The sequence below is a fragment of the Oryzias latipes genome, chromosome 22 (genome assembly GCF_053564925.1).
Source record: "Oryzias latipes strain Hd-rR chromosome 22, Olatipes_Hd-rR_3.1".
Lineage (NCBI taxonomy): Eukaryota > Metazoa > Chordata > Actinopteri > Beloniformes > Adrianichthyidae > Oryzias > Oryzias latipes.
Window position 1 is genome coordinate 17,173,244 of NC_136258.1, and position 20,577 is coordinate 17,193,820.

The 20,577-nt window shown below is 41.0% G+C and overlaps 4 protein-coding genes across 5 annotated transcripts; 2 read left to right on the forward strand and 2 right to left on the reverse strand.

Annotated features, from left to right (window-relative positions):
* Positions 1 to 169: 169 nt before the first annotated feature.
* Positions 170 to 3,385, forward strand: zgc:163014 (uncharacterized). The gene is made up of 13 exons (XM_004082574.5): positions 170 to 409; positions 493 to 663; positions 759 to 864; positions 941 to 1,057; positions 1,144 to 1,248; positions 1,324 to 1,501; positions 1,567 to 1,695; positions 1,796 to 1,983; positions 2,077 to 2,273; positions 2,354 to 2,445; positions 2,514 to 2,568; positions 2,743 to 2,840; positions 2,931 to 3,385. The coding sequence occupies exons 1-13, from the start codon at positions 348 to 350 to the stop codon at positions 3,158 to 3,160; spliced, it is 1,728 nt and encodes a 575-aa protein (XP_004082622.1). The 5' UTR covers positions 170 to 347; the 3' UTR covers positions 3,161 to 3,385.
* Positions 3,301 to 5,416, reverse strand: gstz1 (glutathione S-transferase zeta 1). 2 transcript variants are annotated; one of them, XM_004082314.5, is made up of 9 exons: positions 4,938 to 5,416; positions 4,781 to 4,832; positions 4,632 to 4,699; positions 4,304 to 4,384; positions 4,088 to 4,213; positions 3,937 to 4,012; positions 3,791 to 3,843; positions 3,676 to 3,725; positions 3,301 to 3,563 (listed from the first exon to the last, which is right to left on the reverse strand). In XM_004082314.5, the coding sequence occupies exons 1-9, from the start codon at positions 4,953 to 4,955 to the stop codon at positions 3,437 to 3,439; spliced, it is 651 nt and encodes a 216-aa protein (XP_004082362.1). In that variant the 5' UTR covers positions 4,956 to 5,416; the 3' UTR covers positions 3,301 to 3,436. The 2 variants fall into 2 exon arrangements, with proteins under 2 accessions (XP_004082362.1, XP_004082363.1); XM_004082315.4 differs by having other exon boundaries at positions 5,189 to 5,407.
* Positions 5,417 to 5,515: 99 nt separating this feature from the next.
* aldh6a1 (aldehyde dehydrogenase 6 family, member A1) lies at positions 5,516 to 12,663 on the forward strand. Its single transcript, XM_004082313.5, has 12 exons — positions 5,516 to 5,737; positions 6,183 to 6,224; positions 6,309 to 6,383; positions 6,856 to 7,017; positions 7,138 to 7,216; positions 8,194 to 8,496; positions 9,378 to 9,499; positions 9,817 to 10,006; positions 10,484 to 10,665; positions 10,750 to 10,929; positions 11,776 to 11,874; positions 11,975 to 12,663. Exons 1-12 carry the CDS (start codon positions 5,699 to 5,701, stop codon positions 12,077 to 12,079), a joined length of 1,578 nt encoding a protein of 525 aa, XP_004082361.1. The 5' UTR covers positions 5,516 to 5,698; the 3' UTR covers positions 12,080 to 12,663.
* Positions 12,647 to 18,644, reverse strand: LOC101165364 (basal body-orientation factor 1). The gene is made up of 10 exons (XM_078940997.1): positions 18,485 to 18,644; positions 18,147 to 18,405; positions 18,007 to 18,072; positions 15,647 to 15,727; positions 15,493 to 15,573; positions 15,297 to 15,376; positions 14,678 to 14,822; positions 13,721 to 14,211; positions 13,512 to 13,616; positions 12,647 to 12,784 (listed from the first exon to the last, which is right to left on the reverse strand). The coding sequence occupies exons 1-10, from the start codon at positions 18,523 to 18,525 to the stop codon at positions 12,706 to 12,708; spliced, it is 1,428 nt and encodes a 475-aa protein (XP_078797123.1). The 5' UTR covers positions 18,526 to 18,644; the 3' UTR covers positions 12,647 to 12,705.
* Between the last annotated feature and the right edge of the window lie 1,933 nt (positions 18,645 to 20,577).

Here is a 20,577-nt window from a genome sequence, read left to right on the forward strand (position 1 = left end):
TAAAAAGACGATATTAAAAGGTGATATTTTATTTGGAAATTATTCAACATTTGATATAATTTTAAAAGATTTAAATGATCCAAAAAAGAACCAAAGTAAGCAAAACTATATGTCCAAATTCTGGTGTTTTCAAGGATATAAAAGAAATTTCTGTTAATTTCTGCAACTTACATTGTACCGATACTTTTGTTTTAGAAAACGACTGAATCAGTACGAGCAGGTTGGTTTCTGGGTAATTGCTCTTCACTGACACCTGTGTCTTTTTCAGCGTGTAGCTGGACTCGAGGTTAACAACTGGACATAACCAGTTTTAGAGATCCCATTGAGTTGAATCTGAAATATTTAACATGGGTAAACTGCACTTTTACGTCCTTGGCTCTCTGCGAGATGCCCCCCGTCAGTTCATTTGGTATGTCCCGAAAGCCCACAATCAGCCATTTAACTCCTAAAAGCGACACCCTCCTAATTAGTCTGTTCGCTGATTTATTGCAGTAAATCCAACCGGAAGTGCTTTCAGGCTTACATCCCGCTGCCCCTGCCAGGGCAATTGGTCGTTTTCGGCCTTGGAGAGTGGCCAAGCAGAGAGACTTCTGTCTCAGTCGAGGTCGTGGTGAGTGAAAAAGTCCAAGCCCAAGAAATAGGAACGTTGTCTTCTCAAGTGAAGTAAGTAAGAAATCAATATGTAACTAGTACAATTATAAAACTGTCTTTTTTTAATCAGTTTTTTGGAAGAAAAAAAAAAAAACCTTTCTAAACAGGTGTCTCACCTGGGAAGGTGAATGGAGGGAGGACATTGTTACAGTTGGGGCTGAGAGAGGCAGGAGAGGAGTGTATGGCAAGATTGTGTTGAGAGTCTATGGAGAGGTAAGCTCTAGAATGAAATACTTGCTTAATTATTAGAGTAAACCATTTTATTTTTATGTTAGTGATTTGTGTGCAGGAGAACAGCAGGGTCACCAGCAGTACACCCCAGGCTCAGAGGAAATGTCTCCTCTCGGAGCAACACAATGCCACAGATCTGTCTGGCACATTGCATCCAAGTGTGGAAAATGAAACCGTGAGGGAGAAGAATTGGCTTTTACTATCTGTTTGCAGTTTTCATTTCACATTTGACAGATGTTTAGGTAAGCCAAATCTTTACAGACCTCTCCCAACTCCTCACACCTGGGCGACAGTGTTTGCTTTGCTGAAATCCAAGTTAATAGAACTGACAGCAGTGACTCTGCTCACCCCCCAGTTTGGCCTACAGTGAGTATGAAGCTGTAAAATAGCATAAATGCTTGAACGACGTATTGAGTAACTGTAGGAAGTCTGATGTGAAAGGAAAAGACACCCAGACGCACAGTCATTAGCAGGAGAGGCTGTTTGACCTGGAGCTGTGAGGGTAATAATGATCTCGGAGATGACACGGGCCGAGCCTCGACCCCCGTCAAAAGGAAACTGTCCCGGATGAACAGCCAAGAGGAAATGTGTGTGCAGATCAAAAGCCAACGCAGACAAGGTCGGTGGCACCCACTTAACAGCCATTACGTTCACACACGATCTGATGAAAAGTTGTGATCTCAGTTTCAGCGCGTCCGTCAAAACGCTGGAGTCACACCATGTGTCTGAGTGACCCCGACACCGCCGTTCTCGTTGGGGGGGAAACGGCGGATCAGAGCTACTGCGCAGACTCTCTGTGGAAGCTCGAGCTGGGTCAGAGGAGTTTGTCAGCTTCTGGGAGCAAACGGAAGCTCAATAAATGAAGCAGAAATACTCCTTGCAAATAAAATGCTTTTATTTGACTTGTATTCAGACGGTGACTTCTGGTTTCCAATGAGCTCCGCTGCCTCTGAAGCTGAGCCTACATGTGCTCGAGGACACACTGCCACCTATGACCCGGACTCAAAGGCTGTCTTTGTATACGGTGGCCTGAGGGAGAACCAGCGCTACAATGAGCTCCACATCCTTAACACTTTGACCTGGAAATGGAAAAATGTCACTGTGGGTTTGACTCGCATGTTGCTCTGAGCTATTTTCTGTTATCACTGTGTATATGAATGAAAATATGTTTGCAAATGTATCCCTTTTTTTAAGGCAAAGGGAAATGTGCCACATTTGGCGTACCATTCAGCTGTGTTTTACAAGAAAGAGCTGTTTGTCTTTGGAGGAGTTCAGCCAAGCCGTTCCTTGGGGGATAAATGCTGCACTAATGCTTTGTACATATTCAACCCAGAGTATGAACTGTGGTACCAGCCCATTGTGGACGGGGACAAGCCTTTGGCTCGATTCGGGTCAGCCTTTTTGCAACAAAATCCCCTTTTTTCTTAGCATGTTTGTAGTTTTTGAAATGTCGTCCTTGCTTGCTGAACAGGCACTCGGCCACACTTCTTTCTCAGAAGCTGGTCATATTTGGTGGACAGAAATCGGCCGCCTACCTCAATGATCTTCATGTTTTGGATCTAGGTAAGGACTTTTGTGTGTGTGCTGAAGATCAGAAAAATGTCTGTTTGACTTTTCTCCTCTGAGTGAAGGATTCATGGAGTACACAGCTGTGAAGAGTGCCAACATGCCGCCGTTGCCTCGAGGGTGAGTGCGAAACTAATCAACATTGATAAATGTCACTGATGTTGCCATCTGGGTCTTATATTTTTAGGTTTTTGGATAGAAAAAAAAATTTATTAGTGGTTTGATATCCACACACATTTTTGTGGGAATTTCGTACATTTTTTCTTCTGATCTGAAACTCTTGAATGCAAACAGGTTTCATGCGGCACTCCCCGTGTCTGACAACAGGATTCTGGTGAGCGGAGGCTGTAGTGCAGTGGGAGCTCTCCAGGATCTTCATATCTTCAATATGGGTTTGTAGTGATATTTCATCAATAATTCCCTTTTTCATAGTATGTTTCTGATCCAGCTTGGACAGTGAAGGATGACTGTTTTCTTTTTAGACACCTGCATGTGGAGTTCGGTGGCATCGCCTCTGCTTTGCTCCAAGCCTCGAGCTGGACACAGCATGATCGACTTGGGCAGCAGAAACCTAACTGGTGTTAAGGGGAACACGCAACACGGAAACCTCAATCTGCTGTGTTCTGTGCTGGTGTTCGGGGGCTCAGACTGCTCTGGTACCTTCTACGACGACACAGTCAAGTGCACTGTGGAGATTAGTGTTGACAAGTGATCATTTCAGATGGAAGCTGATTTGTGTGAAATGGAAAATTGTTTTATTTGAATCCTAAATGAATTCCTTCTGTTTTTAGGCAGACGTGAAAGCTGTAATCCTTGAGGCTTCGCAGTTTGCATAACAAATCTCACACCTGGTTGTTTTACATATGTATTTTATTTTCTTTACATGTATTTATGAATGATTAAACACTGTGACAAACTACTAATATATATGACAAAATCATGTTGTTGAGGTTTACTTTTTATTAAATGCTGGATTTCTCAGTTCCGTTTATGCTTGAAGATTAGCAGGTGTATCTGGCTGATGAGACGGGTGGCTCACTTTGAAGGCTTCAAGCTCAAGTAAGGTCTCATTTATCTTTCTGATGGTTGGATACTGCCCAATGTCCACTTTGAACCTGCAGATATGTAGAAGAAATGGTCAAGCTTTAGTATTAAGAAAATGCCTGCACTAAAAGTCGGTATGGACTAAAAAAAGTTTTATTTTGAAATTTTGTGTCTTTTACAAACCTTTCTGCGTTATAGACTTGTGGAACCAGACAGATGTCTGCCATGGAAATCTAAAAGACAATATAAAAATGTTTTGCTGTACATTTCATTTTATTATGGATAAAGATGACCTTACCTCATCCCCTACACAGTATTTCCCAGAAGTTTCCTTCAGAATTGGCTCGAGAGCTGTTGTAAAAGAAAAAGCACGCGTGAACCCTACTACCAACACGCTTCACGGTCAAACCTTTAAAAAAAAAAATTAAGATTGATTCTACATACCCTGAAAACCACGATTAATGAAGTGCTGACCCCATGGAACCTTCTCTTCTCCTACTTTCTGGAGCACGGACAAATTCTGAAACATTCACACCATTTATTACAGAGTTTGTAATCCAGTGTAGAGAAGTACAAGACTCAGTTTCCGGCTCACCTGGATAGGCTGTATGCCTGAGGCAATGAGGTCACTGATCATCCGAACTTTGGCACGTGCTTTTGGATCCACAGGAAGAAGACAAGGTCCCGGCCTAGTCTCATCAATGTACTGAATCACCGCAAGCTATATGAAGAGTTTGATTTGAAAGAAGCACTTGGTTATTCTAAAAAAAGAAAAAAAAGGGGGGTGGGGTCTCAGTGTATTTGGACTTACTGACTGACAGAGGGTGATGCCATCAATTTCCACTGCAGGCACTTGCTGCATGGGGTTTAATTTGCTGTATTGCTCTGAGCGCTAGGGCACATGGGAGACTTTTGTAAGTTTTAAACAAGAATTATATGTAAACATTTATACAGAGAGAGAAATCTGAAACAAAATTCTTTCTTTTAGAAATAGACTTCTACTCTGAAACTCTACTGTTTTCCTAATAGAGAAAGCCTCATACAGCTCAAACATCTGCAGGAATGTTTTCTTTCCTTGAGAAGTCAGCATTTTACCAAACGGTGAGCTCTGCTGTCATGTGTCATCTGCTTTGTGATACCTGCTGGCCTCCATCTTTGATCAAATTCACTGGAACCAGGTTATATTCAATGCCTTTGAGAGCAAATGCTGCACAGAAAATACTAGTTATAATAGTTTTTCACATCAATGCGATGAACAGCAAAAGACAATGTTTCTGCCATGACTCACCAATGCGAACCCTCCAAGAGCATGAACTTCTGAAGTAGCTGTAAAGCACAGGCTATAAAAATACAACAAAAGTGGTTAAAAACGAGTCAAGATGAAAAAATCTGAGTTAAAATAGAAGTGATTCGTTTTCCCTTCCCTAAAAAAAGTCCTAAATCACCTTGGTTGAGGGTTCCATAACTTTATAAGCTGAAGATTTCCTCAGCTTGATGGAATAAACCTCCCCAAAAAGCAGTTTTTTCTCCCCCAAATTCCAATTCCAGCAGCCAATAAGACAAGCTCCCAAACACCCTCCTACCCACCCTTTGCCCTATGACTAGGCAGAATTCAGACTTCATGTGGTTCCCGTTAAAGAACTGCCTTGTGCTTTCACAGCCAAACATTTATTCAAAAATACATCACTAACTTTACCTTTGCAAGGCAAACGCTTGACAAGTGCATTGTTGGCGTTAAAGGGACTTGATTAAAGAGTACGAGTTTTTACTTTAAATCTGTTAAGTTACAAGAAAATGTAACTTCTTTTAGTTTACTTAAAAATAGTTAGTCTGAACAAGACATATCTTTGGAGAATGTGAAGTTAACGGAGCTTTTTGCATCGCTTTAGCTGTAAAACGGTCAGATTACATAACTTCCGGGTTTGTTGTTTTAAGCCAATGGTTAGCAGAGTTTCTCAATTAAGGCGGGACATCACAAACTGTTACACTGCTATTGGATGAACTCCCAGTCAGACAGCCAATCACGACGCGCTCCTTATGGGTGTGCGAAGGTGTAGCGAATAGCAATTATTCCTTATTCTCGGAGTCCGCCCACAGGTAAATCGTTGAAGTGTGGCTCCAACCTGAGTTCTCTCCTGTCTGGACCCCCGTCCCACCTGTTCTACCGGTCAAGTGAAGTCGGGCTGTGACACATCGTTTGTTCACTATGGCGTCAGCAGCGTTAAGATCAGCGCTAAGGACCAAGGTATATTTTTAAATGCTGAATTTAGTAGAAAGAAGTGCAGACAACTCAGCTTTCATTGGTTAATCTACTGTCACGTGCTGTATGGACCTCCAGGTTGATTTTTAGAGACACTGTATGCAGCAGACTACAATGCAATGTGATCTGACCTTCAAAGGGTTTTTAATGATGATGTGTCCTGCACCGGGACACAACCTTACAGCCCACCTACATGCCGATCAGCATTCAGTCCTGGAGTTCTCTACCAGTCTGTTTGACTTTGTCCCCTGTACTAACTAACTACCCCTAGAGATTGTTCATTAAACCCGTGGGCCTACAAGCTGCAACTGGAAACAGCCGGTTGACTCCAACATACCAGAACTTGGCACAAACGCACATTTATTGTTAGAAGATTTGAAAAGTGACATTTAATAATTTAGATAAGCTGCCTGATGTGTTTCTTTATCAGGTTCCTCTTAGAGCTGGTCAGATGTGCTACTCCTCCTCAGTGGTAAGCGACATCTGCATAAAGGCAGAGATGGAATATTTGATGTCAGATGAAAATCGCACATAATTTTGTGATTTTTCCTTCCAGCCAACTGTTAAACTTTTCATCGATGGGAAGTTTGTTGAATCTAAAACTTCCGAGTGGCTTGAAATTCACAATCCAGTAAGTATTTTGTGGTCTGAACGCATTTAGCCTTGGAGTTTTTGCAGCATATCATGCCATAATTTCCCCATCTCTGTGAACCAAAACACATATTTAGATCATTTGTAATGTTAATATTTGAACAAAATCAACTACAGTTATTAAAAAAATCTTTACGATGCCTTTTGATTTTAACTTGGACGGATAGATCCCCTTCTGTAAGATAAATAGTTTGTGATTAATTCAAGGCTTGGCTAGTTCTATTAGAGGTTAAAGTTATCAAAATAAAATGATGAAAGTATAATTTTCTCCCTTTTTTGTTGTTAATGTATAAATGTGAACATTTACTTTTTGATACAATCATTGTCACTTACCAATTGTTCTCAAGTTTCTTCAATTTGAAATATGACACTTGGTAAAAAATAATCGGGTGATACAACTAATGGGATTAGTTCGTTGTTGAGGTGCATGAATTGACTCTTTCTGACTGTAGGCTACCAATGAAGTCATCGCCCGCGTTCCCAAAGCCACCCACGAGGAGATGTTAGCTGCTGCAGAGTCCTGCTCCAGGTCCTTCCACTCTTGGTCAGAGACCTCTGCTTTGACTCGGCAACAGGTCTTTCTGCGCTATCAGCAGCTTATCAAAGACAATATTGTAAGTGGCATGCACAGAGATTTTAAGGCGCTATAAGATATAACATTTTGCTTTTGTGTTCATTTGAGAGTATACCTCGAGCTGAATGGTTTTTTTTTAGGAGCTCTGCTTTTGTTTCAGAAAGAACTAGCCAAGGCCATCACTGTGGAGCAGGGCAAGACCCTTGCAGATGCAGAGGGAGATGTGTTTAGAGGATTACGTAAGTCTATATTAAACACACATGCAAAGTAGGGCTGGGTTGATTAAAATTGATTAATCGATCTAAATCGATTCAAGTTTAATAAATACATTTTATGCATTTACCTTTCCGGTGACCTAACACATAACTGCAGGAAAGCCAAAGTCCGCTACCTTGATGAAAACCTAGAATTGAATTTCTCATAGGCTGGCTAATGTTAACGCTTGTTCAACATATATTGCTGACTAAATGAAGAGCTTTATATATTCACAGGCATTAATTTTCCAAGTTCTTTTAACCCTTGTGCTATCTTAGATGACCCCACCCATGCATTGACGTGTTCTCCCTACCATGACAAAGGTGGAAATATTTCATGTAATCCATGGACACCAGTGAAGATCACAAATCATTGAAGGAAAAAGGTTCAGTGCACTGTCTAGTGGGTCTAGATGACCCAACTCCCAATGTTAAAGTGCCTAGGATAGCACAAGGGTTTAAGGAAACATTTTGTACTGTAACCAGTGTGGTCTAAAACTCAAATCTTCTGTAATAAAGTGTAATGCAATAGCACGAGCTCCACCTAGTGGCCAGATTGAGACACCCTTCAGGAGCGGCAGAACATAATGATCTGCACATTTTTGTTGGAGCTTTTCCTTTTTACAATTTTACTGTATGTGAACTGCATCAGATTCATATTAATATCTCCCAAAGGTGCAAAGATTATGATTGCATTTTGAATATGTCTAAATGTGTCAACCATGAAAATTCAAATTTGAATCAAATCAAATCAAAGAAAGCATTTAAGAGAGAATCGTATTGATCCAGGCTCTGGTGAGTCGAATCAATCCTTGAAATTATTGATGATGCCCAGCCCTAGTGCATAGTATTGCCTCACAAAAACCAACTTGATGACTTTTTTAAAATCTTAATGTATGGGGTCAGAACATATTTTGGGTCGCCTTTACCCCCCAAGAAACATTGGACTGATTTCTTTGCAGAGGTTGTGGAACATGCCTGCAGCATCACCTCACTAATGCTCGGTGAAACCCTGCCGTCCATCACCAAAGACATGGACACTTACACGTACCGCTTGCCTCTTGGCGTATGTGCCGGCATTGCCCCCTTTAACTTCCCTGCTATGATCCCCCTGTGGATGTTCCCCATGGGCATGGTGTGTGGCAACACATACCTGCTGAAGCCTTCAGAGCGGGTGCCCACCTGCACCATGCTCCTGGCGAAGTTGCTGCAGGATGCTGGCGCTCCAGATGGGACGCTGAACATCATCCATGGGCAGCATGATGGTACGTACGACCCATTTTAATCATTTATTTGTCAGGAACTGTCAGAAAGCATTGGGGGTAAGACATCACAATATGCTTAGTTTAGCCTTTATTTTGTTTAAATGGTCTTAAATCTCCTTGTGATTATATTACTGTAATTTGAAAATGTAACTATGGTTTGATATTTCATTACTTGGCATTTGGCATGTGAGTACCAGTAGTTTGATTTGATTTTTTGATTTAAAATGGTTTATTTCAAGCAATCAAATAAGAATAATACCCCAAAACAATACAATCATCAGTTATACATTTATACAATGACGTATCCAACTTAGGATAAGTTAATTAGTTAAAATCCCATCCTGATCATCTTTTGATCTATTTTAGGTGTTCCCAGTGGTCTTTTAATTATGATTATGCTGTTTATAGCCAAAAAAAGCCTGTGTCGTTTTCCACAACATTTTTAATGCAGAGTGGCAGGAATTCATTAGAAATTTGCCTCTAAGTTGTGAGCGGAGCTGTTAATGCATAGTAAGCCCACCCCAGTTTCCCATCATGTTGTTTACTCTGTCTCCCGCTAGCTTACAGCCCTTCAGAACCCCAACCTAACATAACCGGTGCAACATAAACGGCCTGACGATTGTTGTTTTTATGTCAAAACTACAAGCTTTTTCAAACGGCCTTTCTTCTTCTGGTCCTGATTCACAACAATTGTAATCAAGAAATACCCAGTATCCCAATTTTAAGCTTAATTTTCTTTATACATATCATCCACCATCAGAAACATGTTAAAACACCAAAAACAGGATTTGCATTGAAGTGGGTCTTTAATCAAATTTCCTGCTCACCGATAAACATTTCAATAAAGTGGGATGAACTTAAAACATTTTTTTCTACCTCAGCTGTAAACTTCATCTGTGACCACCCAGCAATCAAGGCAATCAGCTTTGTGGGCTCCAATCAAGCCGGCGAGTATATTTATGAGAGAGGCTCTAGAAATGGGAAAAGAGTTCAGTCTAACATGGTAAGTACCTGCTGGAAATTGCCACCAACATCCAGTAGATGGCAGCATTGGTTAACAGGTTACTGTTTGTGTTTTTATTCCCCGGCTTCTGCTGTAGATCTCAAAAGTTTAATGATCTGTTTGCAGCTTTGAGTCAGAAAAAAAATGTGAACTGTGTCATTTATTTAATCACTTTTGTTTGTGTCTTTCAGTTCTCTGATGAGTTTCTAAAACATTTTCAGTTGTGTGATTCTCTGTTAGAGAGACTCATCGCCTTAAATAAGCAGGCACAACCAGGGTCACAGAACAGAACGCTGACCACTTCTTGTTTACTGCAGGGCGCCAAGAATCATGGTGTGGTGATGCCTGATGCAAACAAAGAGAACACTCTGAACCAGCTCGTCGGCGCGGCGTTCGGGGCAGCTGGTCAGCGCTGCATGGCTCTGTCCACAGCAGTTTTGGTGGGAGAGGCGCGGAACTGGTTGCCGGAGCTGGTGGAGCGAACAAAGGCTCTGCGAGTAAATGCAGGTGCGGCACCCCAATGTACGGTCTTTCATCTCTGACTCCCCCCTAGACCTTCTCTCACACGGACCTTCGGTTCAGTCATGTCGGGGCCACCCATGTCGGCATAACCTCACCTCTTGCTTTACTCTCTGTTGTAATTTCACTTTGGAGTCAGCTGGGAGTGAGGGTTGGTTGAGTCAGTCAAGCTGAAAATTTGCGGCTGAATCTGTGGTCCAAGCCTAAATGTTGGTTCAGACCATCAAACCCTTTTGAGAAGAAAAAAAAAGATGTGAGGTCAAAAAGAACGATTCCCTTCATTTATAGCGCTGTGGAGTTGAATATTGAGTATACACAGAAAAGCTGCATGCAGCCATTTTGGTGGGAGGGCCTCAGGGTGCCACTTGTGCTGTTTTATTTTTGTGGGAAAGAATCCAAATGTCATTGCCTCTAACGCATTGTTTCTTGTAACTGTATTTTTGAATGTTCTTGGGGGCCTGCCAGGAGACCAGCCGGGTGCAGATTTGGGGCCTCTGATCTCTCCACAGGCTAAGGAGAGAGTCTGCAGCCTGATCCAGAGTGGTGTAGATGAGGGAGCAAAGCTGGTCCTCGATGGCCGGAACGTCAAGGTTAAAGGTTACGAGAATGGCAATTTCGTAGGACCCACAATTATCAGCGGCGTCACGGTACGTGGGCTCCCCTCTTCAGCAAACGTCAACCGAAACCTATTTAAAGAATTTTGCCAGCAGTTTCTGTTTGTGCTCTCACAGCCTGAGATGAAGTGCTACACTGAAGAGATCTTTGGACCGGTGCTTATTGTTCTTGAGGCAGACACCCTGGATGACGCCATCCGTTTGGTCAACAAGAACCCCTATGGCAACGGCACAGCCATCTTCACCACAAATGGCGCCACGGCGCGCAAATACACCCATGAGGTGGACGTGGGCCAGGTGAGCGGCCGCCGTCCTCCAAATGCGTTCCTCTGTTTTGGGAGAAGGGAGGCATTCACATCCCTCTGTCATGTCTGCTCCTCCAGCAGCGAGCACATCCCATTTCTTTTCTTTTAATCCTTTTCAATGTCACGTATTACCTTGTTTGCTCCTAACCTAAAATACACACCTGGAGCAATACCGTCTCCACTTCCCCTTCCACTAGAGCTCCAAATAGCAATAGCAAATATGTGTATTTTACAGGAAAACAGGGGGGGCAAAGATACATTTTTCCAGTGAAGGAAAATCTCCTATTGAAACTCAAAAGGGATTCCTAAGACCCTGTTTAGAAGGATACACCGATGTGGCCAGCCTTTGCCCTATTTGTTTGACTTTGGAGCCCAGTTATGTCCTGTGTTTGCTGTTCACATGTCGGGGAATGTGTTGTACGCCATGTGCTGCACTCTGCTCCAAACCTCTGCAACAAACATCTACTTTTCTTTTCTTTTTCTTTTTTCCTCACTGCATGTAGCTTCACTAAAAGCCCCGAGTGTGCCCAAATTTATTCCCGCCCTTTCAAACATTCTAAACCAACCATGCCTCTAAAGCCTTCAAAACAGTTTTATTTAGCTTTCCCTGCCTCTCATCAGCTCACGCCGAAACTCTCAAACTGGCAAATGTGAGCCAGAAGTCGCACTTTGTTTAGTGCGAGCATGTAGGCTCGTTGCTTTGAAATTGCACGTGTGCTCCACACCTTTCATCAGCTACGGCACGCTCATCCCGGCAATTTACTATGTTTGAATTGTTGTAACCAAGCTTACTCTTGGAAAAATGAAGATGGGGAAAAAAAAAAATGCTTGTCAACAGGTTGGAGTAAATGTACCCATCCCTGTGCCTCTGCCAATGTTTTCCTTCACTGGATCCAGAGGATCCTTCAGAGGAGACACCAACTTCTATGGAAAACAAGTAAGCATGCCATCAAAACATCTTCTTATGTGGAGGAGCAATACAGCAAGTTATTCATTGACCAACATGTTTTATTTTTTTCTTCAAATGATCTCATCAGGGCATCCAATTCTACACTCAGATTAAAACTGTCACCTCTCAGTGGAAAGCTGAAGATGCCACCTTGAAAAGTCCTGCAGTGACCATGCCTACAATGGGACGCTAAATACTTCCATCTGCCACACACCTATGTCAAACATTAGAAAATGTATATAGATGTTGTGAAACACTGGACTTATTCAAACGGTAAATTGCAACTTTTATTCTTGTATTTTATCAATTTGAATCCCCATAAATACAATATTTCAAGAAAACAATTGTTCAGAAATGTCTACATCTTTTGCATTTGTGGACAGAGTATTTCTGATTTGAAAAGATTTAAGAGACAGTACTGACACTAATGATGTTTGAAAGGTGAAACACTTAAAATTGGTTTCAAAACAGACCTTATATTTTCTGACAAACTTTCTCTGGAGGGAAAAGTAAACAATTCCTCACATGACAGAGGCTGCACAGCATAAGAAAAGTGCATATCCAGCAAGGGTGTGTGAGACTCAAAGAAGAATGGTCTCAGGCGCCTGGAAGGGTGATGGTTGCCGGGCAGAGCTCCTCTAATTCTCGAGACAGTCATCATTATGCAACTGTCTTGATAAATCACATGTAAGCACAGACATTTTAACAGCCACTGCTTTTTTCTGCTAAACATGCAATGTGGGACCAATAAATCTACACAGGCTTCTAAATTGCAAAGATGAAGTGCAAAGTTGTGTCCTTGAACATTCCTTTTGAGTCTTACTCGGCAGCATCTGTGCCATTTAAGCTGTTTTGCATCTCGCAGGAGGGACGAGGAGACGAACGTTGAACGAGTTTCCTATCGGGGGATAACAGAGTTGCAATTAACAGGAGACAAGATGGAAAAATTACGGTTTATAACATCGTGATGCATATGTGCTGAAGACTGAGGTGCCCTAGAGGTTAATCTGGGTCGATGCTGCTTACTGACTCTTCAATTGCCAAACGCTCCCTGTTATTCTGCACAACTTGATGCCAGACCACTGCTAACATGAACGTACTTATCCACTTGCAAGTCTTACCCCTTACATCCAGATCCCCTGCACACTCGTTTTTTTGAAAATCATGTTACCAGCTGCTCTCCGACCACAAGTGTTCAAAGAAACAAAATAAAGTGCTTCTGCACGTGAAAAGGAACCAATGGGCTGAAAGAAAATCGACGTGACCAGATGTTTGTTTCCAAGCACACGACTTTGTGGCTGAGCCTATTTTTACTATTGTGCCCAGACTCTTTCTTCATTCTTTTTAAGCAGCTGTATGGAAAAGAAAATTGGTTGAAGTCTAACTTATGTTTTATGATATCCTCTTCTGCTGAGAGAAGGCCTGTTTAAAACATTAAAAAGAGGGAGGAGTCAGATGGGATTCAGCCTGAACCGATGAGGTGGTGTCACTCTGCTTTCTTCTTCTGTTAGCTGATGGAGTTTGAGGTAATTTTTGATGACTACGAATGAAACTTTAGAGCATTATCTGGGATGACATCAGTGATCTAAGTCAAATCTGAGCAAGTTAGTGGGATGTTTTATTACCTTTCTGTCTGTTCGTTCATTTTAGCAAAGAGGAGTCTGAGCACTTGTTCCTTTTGCTCCCAAGTAAGATCTGAGACTTTGACTTCATTTTCCAGAAGATGAGAGCTACAAAGAAGAGGAATCAAATCTTTAATTGCACAAAATTAAAGTCTCGGTTTAGTTCAGATGACACATATGACCATTTCTGGTTGAATAGGATGTGGGTTTACCATTTTCCAGATGCCTCCATGTCTGCATATACATGGTTGGTACTGTTGGGACTTTTATGGAAGGTGCAGATGGGTGGGAACTCTATCTTTCCTGCTGTGGCTTCTCTGAACCTCCAGCTGTAAGCCTGTTTGCTCTCCTTTTTGTACCTAAACCTGCTGGCAGCGATTTCGTGCCTAACATGATCCAGTGCCTCATAGAAGAACTCTTCCATCTCTTTGCGCTTCTTCACAACAGTGCTCGCCAGCTGCTTTAGGCCCTGCATCTCCCTCACTCGCATGGCCAGAACCCTCTGCAGTTTATCCATCTCCACCTCTTTTGACTGGATGATAACTAGGTTCTTCTGCTCCTTCTCCTCCTGTTGCTGAAGCTCTTTAGACTTGAGGTCCAAGGCCTCTTCCAGGGAAGCAATCTTTGCTGTGAACTCAGAAAGTTTCTGGTTTTTGTGTTCAATGTCAGCCAGGTTCTTCTTAATGGTCATCCCAAGCATTTCCTGGGCGAGAGGCAAAGTAGTCAAAGAGATGAGCCCAACATTTGTTTAGATAATCAAATCTTATTGGACAGTAGAAATCAGTTATGTCTGTGCACTAGATGTCTGTGCTACATACGTATTGGAGGGGTAAGATCAATGAAACCTAAATCTGTTTGCCTAAGAAATCAGCGCCAGAAAATGACAAGGCTAACGCTGACTTCGATCCCAGATAGCAACAGAAACTCACCACAACCACTGACCACTGAGAGGCTGGAGAGCAGTCAGGGGGTCAGGGGTGGGCGAATGCGACCACGAGTAAAACACACTGGGGTTAGCATAAGTAAACAAAACACAGGAAAACAAATTCTGCAGAGATGTGAAGGGATTTCATAGTTAAAAAGTTTGTTTGGGAAGGTGGAACACACTGTCTTTGGACGGCGTGCAGAATAGCTTCCCTGTTGTTTGCTGTCCTTTGGTTTCAACTTACCTTGTTCTGTGCCAGGATGGTGTTTTCTTCAACCAGTGAATGGGTCAGTTTCTTCAAGCCCTCCGCTTCTTTCGTGGTGTTTTTCAGTGTTTCATTCAACTGATCGCGCTTCTCCAATGCAGTTTGCAAGACACCTTCCAGCTGCCTGAATAATTAAGAAAGCAATTGTTTTCCATGAGCCTTGATGCAGAACACGTGGATTTATTTTGACTGGACAGATACGGTACAATAAAGTGGAATACTTAAACAGAGTTGACATGTTTAAACTAATTACCAACCAGCCCTGAAAGCTCACACCAGAATCAATATTGATGTTTCATGAGCTGCGAAAATAGCATAGCAAAGGCGGAGTATATATCATAGGTCTTAAATGTACTCTGCTGGAGTCGACCATCTGTCCTTCCTGTAGTCATTTCAGGGCTGCCTGAGGATGTGAGCATTGGCTCAAGTTATGTATACTGTCAGGAACATGACAAACCAGTATGGTCACGAAATTAACACCGGCTATGGTTGTGTGTATTTATAAATGTAAAATACTCCATGTGAGTACATTATTATTTTTTTGCATGACTGAGCAGTTTAAGGAATAAAATTAGCACAGTGGCGGAAAGTCACTTACTCAATGGCTTCGCGGTGGTCCTGCTTTAACAGGACTTCCTGTAAATCGCATCGTTCCATAGTCTCCCTTACCACACACTCCTGCAAAGAAAAACATACATCTTCCTTTGTTTTCAAATCACTAATTTTATTTATTATAGACAATTTAAACACAAGTACATATTTGGCAAAAAAGGACACTTTTAAGACTCAAATACCTTTTCTTTCAGGCATTTTTCCTCCATTTCAATGAGGTTTTCTTTGTGCTTCTTGTCAGCAACAGACATGGTTTCTTTCACCTACAAAAAAATTGGAATAATGGTTTCATTTTCCAATTTGTCCTGCAGAGATTTTATCATCTTGACCACTCACATTTCTGAGTTCTTGTTCCAGTCGAGCTTCCCTTTCCTTCAGTTGCTTTACCTTCTCTTGAATGATGTTTAAGTCTCTAGTCTTTGCAGAAAAAAAAAAAAGTAATGTACAAACGGAGTAAAGTGGAAGCAAAGGTTTTCTTCAATGGCAGAAGGAAGAAGAAAGAAAATGGGATAAGCACTGCTGCAAGCCAACTTGAGCACACATCAGTCATGGTAAATGCCTCAAGATGCTACTGTGGAGAAGCCAGTCTCTGCAGAAATGCGACAAAGTGACCAAAGTCATGAAAGACTAGAAAAACATGCACCCGCAAACACGGACATGATGACAAAATGAGAGGTTATCAACCATCTGATTACAGCGGCAGGCCTAATCGTTCTTCTTCAGATAACCCTGGAAATGTTCATGAGTAAAGCAGTACTTACACAAGCTGGCCTTGCATCTTCTAATTTTTACATCATGGGATCAATCAAATTGAAGTTTTCCAAAAATATTCCTGAGTTCAAAGTCAAAAACTGACTGCCTGGTTAAATGTCTCTTATTTCACTATGTTCTGTAATAAAAATCAAAGCAAGTTTTCCTTCACAATGAGCCTGTAGAGAACAAAAGTCACACCTTTAAAGTCAAGTGTAAGGTTTTTCCGACATATATGGTAAATTTGTATATGTCCCAAAAAAGGTTGTTACAAGTTGGTCCAGACGGGCCTCATTTTTCATCATCAGAAGTGTGGGCTATGGTGAAGGAAAGAGTGGACGATGGAAAACAGCTGCTAGCAAAAGAAGAAAAGGGTTTTTCTGGCCCTTTTGTCATGAAAATTTCATGGCTTTCGCTTAACCATGGGAAGGAGAGGTCAGTGAGGGTATGAGTCAAAAAAAAGGTCCTTTGGTGTATGTTATGTAACCTAAAAAAAATGGCATTCTCTGCTCAAACCCTATGTGACAGGTGAAGAATGGTTAACACATCAAATGAAGAAGTGTGACAGAATTTTTTTCCTCCTAACCAAGCACATTTAAATTGTGCTATTTTTTTGTGGTCTCCGACGTGGATTAAAATAACTTCACACTATGTAACTAGGAATGCTGGGCTTTGTTTTTTTTTTTCTTCATTTTATGATTGCTTTGTTTTGCATAATGAATGTCAAGATAATTACACACAAGACAGCTGTTAAGAGACAGCGCAGCACATTTTTGAGATGCTATACATTTAAAATGTGCTCAATAAATTACACAGTTAAGTCACTGTAAAGATGGGACAACATCGTTTTTTTTTTTTGTTTTTTTTTTTAAAGAAAAGTGATCAGATGACTATGAGGACAACCAGAAACTTGCTGAGCTTTTATGAAGCAATCTTATCCCATGATGAGGGGCTGGACAAAAGATCCAGGGCTATAAAAGTTTGAAAAAATATTAAAATCAATCACACATGGCCATATATGAAACAGAGAGAAAGTGGCATGAACTAAGCAAGGGCCTATAAAATAACAATCAAGCGATGTGTGAACAAAACTTTAGATCAGGCATGTCCCAAGTCTGGCACATGATCAAACGCGGCCCAAGTTCAAATTTCCACCGATCTGCAGTCTCCTTTCATAAAATCAATAATATGCGGCCCCAAAAAGTTAGGTGTACAATTTCTTGATGGTGGTTGGCCAAATTGCGTTTTAAGGTGTCGTAAACCTGTGGCAACGGTCGTTCGACCCTTCTGTAACACTTTTAAGCTCTTTTCTAAAATGTCAACTGTGAATAAAATTAAAAGGTTGTTGGCCATTGCTTCCAGGACAAGGGGAAATTGACTTTTTTTTCTAGCTGTAATATGAGACAACTGTGTCTGCCTTATATGCCAAGAAGCTGTGGCTGTTTCAAGAGGGATTACCAGACAACACATGCAAACCACGACAACTGATAAAAAACAGTGCAAAAAATTGACAGTGACAGTGATTTTGGTAAAAACGCATTTAGATTCATTGTTTTCTTTGCGAAGAAATACAAAGGCTTCAATTGCAATAAATAATGCATTTAATGTTATCAAAATAGTTGGGTGGAATGGTAGGCCTTCAGTTTTGATCTTGCCAAATCTGGCCCTGTTTGTAAAACGTTCGGACACCCCCAATTTAGATGCTTTGACATAAAAGGAGATGACACCTAGTGAGGCAAATTAGAGCAGTGTCTGATTAAGAATTAAAAGGACAAAATAGAAAACAAACTGTTTCAAGATGCAAAAAATCATATACACCCAGTAACCGCAAATTACAGATATTTAAGACAAATAATACTTTTACAAGTTGCCTAAACTACTGTGTGATTGGTCTTCTTGTTTAGTCATTGAAAGAGTTAATAAAATGTAATTAAATTCCAACTCACCATGTTGTTTTTCTCTTCAAGTGAAAGCGCCTGATGTCTTTGCAGGTTTTCCTCCAGCATTCTAATCTGTTAAAAGATCTGGTGTGTTCTAATTGATTAAATTTAACTTATTGGTCTAATAATAAAAATGACTTCTCTACCTTCTCTTGTTTTGCAGCCATCTCTCTCTCCCAGTGACCGCTGACGTCGACAGAGTCTCTCTCCGCGCGGAGTAATTGATTAATGAGCCCCTCGTTGGCGCGTGCCAGGTTGTGGCTGGCCTCCCGGTACTCTGTGAGGTCCTGGTTGGTGGCCTTTAATCTTAACTCCCAAAGAGCGGCATTGGCTCTGGCCGTCTCCACGTCCGACTCTTTGTCTCCTTTGGACTCGTGTTTGCCGTCTTTCTTTCCTTTTACTTTGCTGTGACAAAGAGCGGCCTCTTTATTTATTTATTTACCATGAATTAACAGAACACATCAGGCCTAGAATTCACACTCACCCGCCTTTGACGCGTTTTGTTTTGGAGGTTTTTGTCGGCATCACTGCTGCAGTTCTGCAAGGGGCCCACTGACGCTGTGAATGTAGGACACTGTAGCTGTCAGTGTTTGTTGGGCTGCAACCATGGAGACGCTTTGGCCAATTAACAAATACATGGAGCCCTTATTCTATTAATATTAAATTGACTATTTTTCTTTTTCTGCATTTACTTGTTCTGTTTTAAATTGTTACATTTGATTTTTCTGTCTTAATATGATTTATTCTTCACAACAGAACAGTATTTATTTAATTAGTTTATTTATAAAATAAATAAATAAAATGTTCAGGCACATTAAGCAGTGTTGTGGCTAGAACATTTTAGAAGGGGGCGGAAGGGGGGTAGAAGACTTTGGAAGGGTGGCAAATGATAGCATGATATTTTAATTTAATGATAATTTAATGTTATTTTTGGGCACTGGTGGTCTTACTCCCTGTAGCGCAGCCCCTGACTTTTAAAAAACCGGCATTTGGAAGAGAGGCCTCAGATACCTCTCAATTGTTGCTGTGAAAGCTATCCATCACATGACCATAGATCTTAATCCTGGATAAACGTGCAGCACCATGAGGAAAAACCTTATCAGTAACAGTTTTTAAGGCTAATAATGGAAAAAGTCCATTAGGAATTGATATTAAATTGGATTATGATGGAAAAATGCTGAGCCTCTCAAAAGTTATATTTAGGTTATAAAATACAATTAAACACCAGTGTTTCTGAAGTGAGTTCATGTCAGTGATGTGTTTAGCTGGTGTGGATCACATAAGTCATTAAGTTTAACTAATAATCCCCAATCCATTTGCTGCTGAAAACCAGAAAAATGTCGACTTAACTCATACTGTATTGGGACAAAAATGCATTATTTGGTTTGGCAGAGTTTTCATGCTGGGTACCCTTCTTGACACAACTCTGCATGTTATCCGGGCTGGGGACTGTGTGTGTGGCTACATAGTTAGGCACAAACGCAAAGGGTCTTGCCCAACGACCCACTGGAGGAAGCTCATCACCCCCCCCTGGGAATCTAGCCCTGGTTTCCCATGTGCCAGTCCTACACAACAAAGGACAATTATGCACAGATTCTGAGCTTTTGTGTGATTTTTCAGAGATGTTCTTTGTAAGTAAGGTGGGAATCCATAGTGATTTAGAGATTTTAAATACTGTCAAGAGTTTTGGCAAGAAAAGCTTTTTTTTATTTATTTGAAATATTGCAAACAATTGGTTTAGTTAAGTACTTCATTAAAAAAGTGAAAACCTAAATATTAATTTAATTGAGACTACAGTTCTTATATGTTTTAGTTTAATGAATTTATCCTAAACAATAGGGGTGTACTGATTAATCCAATTAATTAATAAATCTATTCATTTTGCAACACTGTAAATTGCATTTAGACATTTTTTGTTCTTTTAGTGTATTATTGTAATTCAACTGAACAAGCTCTTGGTGATGTTGTTCATGTAAATTAAAATTTAAGTCAAATACGTCTCAACTAAACGAACTAAACGATTTTACGTTTAGTTGATTTAACATTATAAGTACAATCTTCTTTTGGCCCTTCCAATTTGCAACTGTTAGATTGCGCGCTAAGCGGGAAAATGTTCGCTTTTTGCTCAGAAGAAGAAGAAGAAGAAACCTCATGAAGCCTTCATGAAGTTCAGACTCCATGGACTGCATGGTAGCGCATTGATTAGTGCTCTCACCTCACCTATGACCCCTCTGTGTGGAGTTTGAATGTTCACCTGTGTTTCCTCCCACACTCCCAAACATGCTTCATAAGTTGATTACTCTAAATTGCCCCTATAGGTTTGTGTGTGATTGTCTGGCCCTGCAACAAGTCCAAGTCCAGAGTGCACCCTGCCTTCTCCCCACAGTGGCCAGGTTAGGCTCAGTCAGCCCTAAAAGGGATGCAGCAGATTAAGAAAATTGATGAATGGATGTAGGAATCTTGGTGTTCAACTATTGTATTTATGTAATTTAGGGGTATTTTTTAATTCTTTTGAATAATATTTGCAACTTAATTTGATTGAAACTCCTTGCTCAACACGATTTAAGTTTTTAAATG